Raw genomic sequence first — 6,017 nt, 5'->3', positions numbered from 1 at the left:
CGAATGACATGGAGTCTCTGTTGGGACCTTTTGTGAATGCTTGTGGTGTGTTGGTCAAATGTCAGTTTAGGGATTCCCAGCCGAAGGGGTAGGACTAGAAAAGCTTCTTTTTCATCAAGCTTACCATAGAAGCCAAATAATTGATAACCAACCAAGAGTGAGGCAGGCCTACTGGACCATAGCTCCTGATGCGACGGTCTACCGGCACTGATATCAGTGCGCCCAAACGCGGCCCATCTCGCTAATGTAGTCTATATTACTTATGGAACGACATGTAAAAAGAAGGCTATATTTCTATCTTAACTGTGTATATTGTGTTCCAGATGTTTATGAAGGTGTAACCCAACAACAAAGGTCCCCAGTCACTTAAGTGATTACATTTTTACAACAAATTAAATGGCTATATATTATATTTTCAAATACATATGTATTTTTTAACTTGCAATAATAGGAGTTCTCTATCGTGTCAAGACTATCTCTCCACCCTACATATTCCATATGTACGGGGACTGACCCCACAGGGGCAGCTGTTGTGGATTACTCTTTAAGACACATCACCTGTCGTGGCCACACTGATTAGCCACCTGGGCTATATAAGCACCACACCTGTGTGGCCACTCTGATTCCTTGATTTCCACTGCAAGCAGTTGTATGTGATTCTCTTGAGAAGCAAAGAAAAAACAAAACAAAAAGACAAGTAGCGTGTGTTAGCCGGATGGTGTGCACAATATCCACTTACTGAGTTTGGGAGAGCTGGTCTACGGGCCCCTCTCTGGATTGTGGCAACTGTCTTTGCTACACGGGCTGGTGAAAGCGTGGCGGCTTGTGACACCGGTTTGCCGGTCCACTTGCTTAGCCATCGTCCTCTGTGAAATCCGACCTCGTCGGAGGTAACGGGGGCGTGCTTCCCAGCTGATCGCTACACCTCTGCAGCCAAGTGTGGCTTGTGTGTGTCGGTGACAGCGCTGCCTGACACACACTGCCATAGCTCCTCGTAAAATCCGACCTAGTTGGAGGGCGACGGGCGAATTTGGCTGCCAGTGATTCCTACGGGAGTGTGTACAAACAAAACATAAAAAAAAAAAAAAACACTCCTCCACGGGCGGTACTTTACTTCTGTGTCAGTGTATGACAGGTGATTAGTGCCACCAGTGCAGGCATACTTCAGTGCAGGTGTACAGCGGAAGAATGGCTAGTTCAGTGGGGCACACCTGTTTGAACTGTGGTGTAAGGATGCCCATGGAGGATGGTCATGACCAGTGTGTGCACTGCTTGGGACTGGACCATGCACGCATGGCCAGCCAGGACCCCGCATTCTGCATGAATTGTTTCATCCTGCCAGCTAGAGTGAGGGAGGCTATGGCTCGAGTGTTTCCTGTCACACATCCAGCCACTCTCACTGGGCCTACAAAACGGCCAAGAAGGGTGGTTTTGCATGACCCGGTGGCACAATCACCTCATCCCTCTGGAGGGGGTGTCAGGGCACGAGTGGCGATGCCTCCTCCTGCAGCTACGGTTGCAGCCCCACCTACTGTCCAGCACACTGCCCCCATCTGGCAAGGGCAGGAAGAGCTACACCTGGTCTCCCCCATGTCAGATGCGTCTGATGAAGGGGACATTGACATCTTGGGCATTGACCCTGAGGACGAAGCCCTCCTCCCTGTTCAAGAGGGGGTGGAGTCTCAGCATTTAGTGGGCGAGCAGGACATCACCTCTCCTCTCTATCACCAGCTTCTTGCTCGGGCCGCGGTGGCATTGGGGGTTGACATGCCAGCGGACCAAGGACAGAGGGCCTCCCGGTTTGATGACGTGACTCCAACTCAGTCACAGTCTTTTTCAATGCCTCTACTTCCTGATGTGGAGGATCTGGTATTGAAACAGTTTGCCACACCATCTGAAGCCCATCGTTGGTCAGGTCTGTGCAGAAGGCTGGCAGGTGTGCATGGTCGAGAGAGGATTGGCTGTGGACCTCCTCCTCCCATGGATCAGGCTTTGGGGCCCTTGATGTCCCCCACTAAGTCAGTCTTGGGGACACCGAGTTGCCCGAGCAGGAACACCAAGATGATGGATGCCATGCTCAATAAGCTGCATGGGGCTATGGCCATACAGGGCAGGTTGGTGAACACTGGGGCTATTCTAGCCTTGTACCAACGCCAGCTGGCCGGCCAGTTAGGGGGAGACTCCAGCATAACTGCGGAGGTGCAGCAGGTGTCATCTCTTTTGGCCAAGTTGATGAAGGAGCAGGCGGTGGCGACCGGTAGGGCCCTGGCCTCGCTCTGTATGGTGAGACGCCATCTCTGGCTGTCTCAGTCACGGTTACAGGGGGAAGACCGAGCCCGTCTACTCCGGCTGCCTGTGGTCCCCTCTGCTATGTTTGGACCAGATGCCAAGGCAATGCTTCAGCAGGCTCAAGAAGCCCGCCAGTGTGCTAAGGAGATGTCTGGTATGCTCCGACGGGGCCGTGACCAGCAGGTTTCACCAGCCCCACAGCCAAGACCCCCTCAATCAGGTTCTTCTGCTTCCAGTGATCTACGGGTCCGGTTGGAGGCCAGCCGACGTGGTAGAGCTAGACGCGGTCAGCGGAGTAGGCAGGGCCGGGGCCAGGGGCCCCCCAAGCCGCCCACTTCTTCCTGACAATTATCGGCACCCTGTCTCCCCATGCCACCTCCTAGGCCAGTGCAAACTGCCCTGGGAGACTCTTGGGGCAGACCCCTGGGTGGTTTCCACCATGACTCAGGGTTATCGACTGCAATTTCTGCACCCTCCCCCTCTGACTCTGTCAGCCACCTTTACACTGGTGGCAGATCCTCAGCGCAGGGAGGTGCTTGCAGCAGAGATCTACACGCTTTTAGCGAAGGGAGCCATCAGGGAAGTGACGCTGGACAATCCTCAGGCGGGGTTTTACTCACGTTACTTCCTCATTCCCAAGAAGGATGGGAGACTGAGGCCAATCTTGGATTTGAGGGGATTGAACAAGTTTTTGAGGCCCCTACGTTGCAAGATGTTGACTGTGCCACGGGTTCGACAGGCCATCCTCCAGGGCGACTGGTTTGCCACGATAGACCTAGAGGATGCGTATTTTCAGATCCCGATATGGGAAGGGCACAGACGTTATCTCAGGTTCGCCTTCAACGGCAGAACCTTCGAGTTCTGTGTCCTCCCGTTTGGCATATCACTTGCCCCCCGCACGTTCACAAGGTGTATGGACGCTGTACTGGGACCCTTGCGTCGGGAGGGTATTCGCATCCTCAATTACTTGGACGACTGGCTGGTGTGTGCTCGCTCGGAGGGGCAGTGCCGCAGAGATGTGACTCGTCTCCTGCAGCACTTAGAGTACCTAGGCCTGCACCTCAACAGGAAGAAGAGCAGGCTCCAGCCATCACAGTCCACGGAGTTCCTAGGCATGTGTTTGGATGCCAGGGCAGGGACTCTTTCCTTGACTCCTGTGAGACAGGCCACCCTCAGGACTTGCCTGTCCCAGTTCCGGCTTGTGGCCAGAGTATCCTGGAGGCTATGTCTCCGCCTCTTAGGGTTAATGGCAGCCACAGTGCATGTCATACCTCTGGCTCTTCTGAACATGCGCCCGGTGCAGCGCTGCCTCCTGGGCCTTGGACTTTGCCCACGGAGGAATCTGCAGACCAGCGTATTGGTGACGCGCAGACTGTGTGTGGCTCTCCGTTGGTGGCAGCGGCCGGCCAACTTAGCACGTGGGATGGCACTGGGGCCTGTGTTGCGTCGCCAGGTGGTATCATCAGACGCATCCCTGGTAGGCTGGGGGGCTGTCCACGAAGGCAAGGGCGTCAGCGGCCTTTGGCACGGACCCTGGTTAGCGCAGCACATAAATCTGTTGGAGCTGCAGGCTATCCATCTGGCTCTTCTGCACTTCCTGCCAGTGCTGCAGGACCGCCATGTGCTGATGAGTACAGACAGTACAGTAGCGGCGGCATATATCAACAGGCAAGGGGGTCTAGGTTCCCTTCGCCTATGCAGATTGGCTCGGATAATATTGGAGTGGGCTCATCCCCAGTTCAAGTCCCTGAGGGCCACATACGTGCCAGGTCGGGAGAACCTTGCTGCAGATCGGCTCTCCAGGGGAGGACCTCTCCCCGGAGAGTGGCGGCTACATCCAGAGGTGGTGAGCGGAATATGGGATCGCTACGGCACAGCCGTGGCAGATCTTTTTGCATCCAGGGAGAACACTCATTGTCCCCTGTTTTTCTCCATGGGGAGGGACGATCCTCCCTTAGGGACAGATGCAATGGCACATCAGTGGCCACTGGGCCTCCTGTATGCCTTCCCTCCCTTCATCCTCCTCCACCAACTCCTACAGAGAGTCCAGGTAGAGGAGGTGAGCCTCATCCTGGTGGCCCCAAATTGGCCCCAGATGATTTGGTTTGCAGAGATTCCGCCCCTTCTTCAGGGCCAACCGTGGGAGCTTCCCATTCGCCGAGACCTCCTGTCCCAGGCCGAGGGAACTCTTTTTCACCCTTTTCCCCAGGGCCTCAGGCTTTGGGCCTGGCCCCTGAGAGGGCCGAATTTCTAGCCATGGGATTACCCCAGTCTGTGGTAGGCACGTTGCAGGGCGCCCGGGCTCCCTCTACCAGGGCTGCTTATTCCTATCGGTGGGGCATGTTTCAATCATGGTGTACCTCGCGACAGGTAGATCCCCTCTCCTGTATGGCCCCTGATATCCTTCAGTTCCTCCAGGAGCTGTTGGAGGCAGGCAAGTCTCCCTCAACGTTGAGGGGGATGGTGGCAGCCATAAAGGCAGCCCGTGTTGGGCCTCGTAAACTGGCACAGGGTTGTTGTGACCTTATTGCTCAGTTCCTTAGGGGGGCTGGTAGGGTTGCTCACTCTTCCAGGGGGCCGGGTGTCCCCCCATGGGACTTGGAGATGGTTTTGTCAGCCTTGCGACATGGGCCGTTCGAGCCTCTGGAAACGGTGGAGCTGAAATGGCTTTCGCTCAAGACATCATTCTTGTTGGCTATTGTGTCAACAAAAAGGGTGGGTGAGCTACATGCCCTTTCCGTGCATGAAGAGTGCTGCCGCTTCTTGCCTGGGAATGCTGGGGTGCTGATGCGACCTAATCCTGCATTCCACCCTAAGGTCTGGTCTGAGTCTCGCGCCAACCAGAGTTTTGAGTTGCGCCCTTTTCGCCCTCCTCAGGATGGTGGAGTTGGGTCGAGTGGGGCATCACTGTTGTGTCCCGTCAGGGCCTTAACGCTCTATATTCAGCGTACTCGTGCCCACAGGGCTACGGACCAACTCTTTGTCTGCTACAGGACTAACACTCTTGGGCAGCCAGTCTCAAAGGCTAGGCTGTCCCATTGGGTTGTAGAGGCAATCCAACAGGCATATAAAGAGGCAGGCGTGCCTGCCCCGGCAGGGGTACATGCACATTCCACACGGGGCCTCGCTACCTCCTGGGCCTTATGGAGAGGTGCCCCCCTGTCTGAGATTTGTACGGCGGCCTCTTGGTCGAGCCCGTCCACCTTTATAAGGTTTTACTGCATGAATGTGGCAGCCGGCATCCCGTTCACGGAGCGTGTGCTGGGCATGGTGCAGTAGAACATGGCCGAACATACCATGCCTCCAGTGCCATAGCTCTTGAAGAGCACTTTTGGCTTGGAGTGATGTCTTTTCTTTTCTTTCTGGACTAGCCTGGCAGGCTAGATGTCCTTCCACCCATTTGCGGCTGGCCTTAGCGTCTGGCGGGGCCAGCTGGGCCTTGGCGGCGTCTTGCACTGGGGTCATGGGTGTGTATATAGTGTAGATTTGTATATAGTTCCTTGGTTTGAGCACGTGAGTGGTTCTGGTGGCGGTGACGTCTCATTCGCATTGTCGTCTGCTTGGTTTCCGCGCGGTGTGTCTTATAGAGTCCCCGTACATATGGAATATGTAGGGTGGAGAGATAGTCTTGACACGATAGAGAACGGATGGTTACATGGTAACCTAGGTTCTCTGAGTGGAGAGACTATCTCTCCAGCTATTAGCCGCTCTGAAACGCGTTCCAATCA

The 6,017-nt window shown here is 55.1% G+C and overlaps 1 protein-coding gene across 1 annotated transcript; it reads left to right on the top strand.

The window, feature by feature from the left end:
* The first annotated feature begins 1,188 nt into the window (after positions 1-1,188).
* Positions 1,189-4,621, top strand: LOC128367322 (uncharacterized). The gene is made up of 2 exons (XM_053327977.1): positions 1,189-2,283; positions 2,384-4,621. The coding sequence occupies exons 1-2, from the start codon at positions 1,189-1,191 to the stop codon at positions 4,541-4,543; spliced, it is 3,255 nt and encodes a 1,084-aa protein (XP_053183952.1). The 3' UTR covers positions 4,544-4,621.
* Positions 4,622-6,017: the final 1,396 nt, after the last annotated feature.

The sequence above is a fragment of the Scomber japonicus genome, chromosome 2, assembly GCF_027409825.1.
Source record: "Scomber japonicus isolate fScoJap1 chromosome 2, fScoJap1.pri, whole genome shotgun sequence".
Classification (NCBI taxonomy): domain Eukaryota; kingdom Metazoa; phylum Chordata; class Actinopteri; order Scombriformes; family Scombridae; genus Scomber; species Scomber japonicus.
The sequence above is the reverse complement of the archived record's forward strand: the minus strand, read 5'-3'. Positions and strand labels throughout refer to the sequence as shown.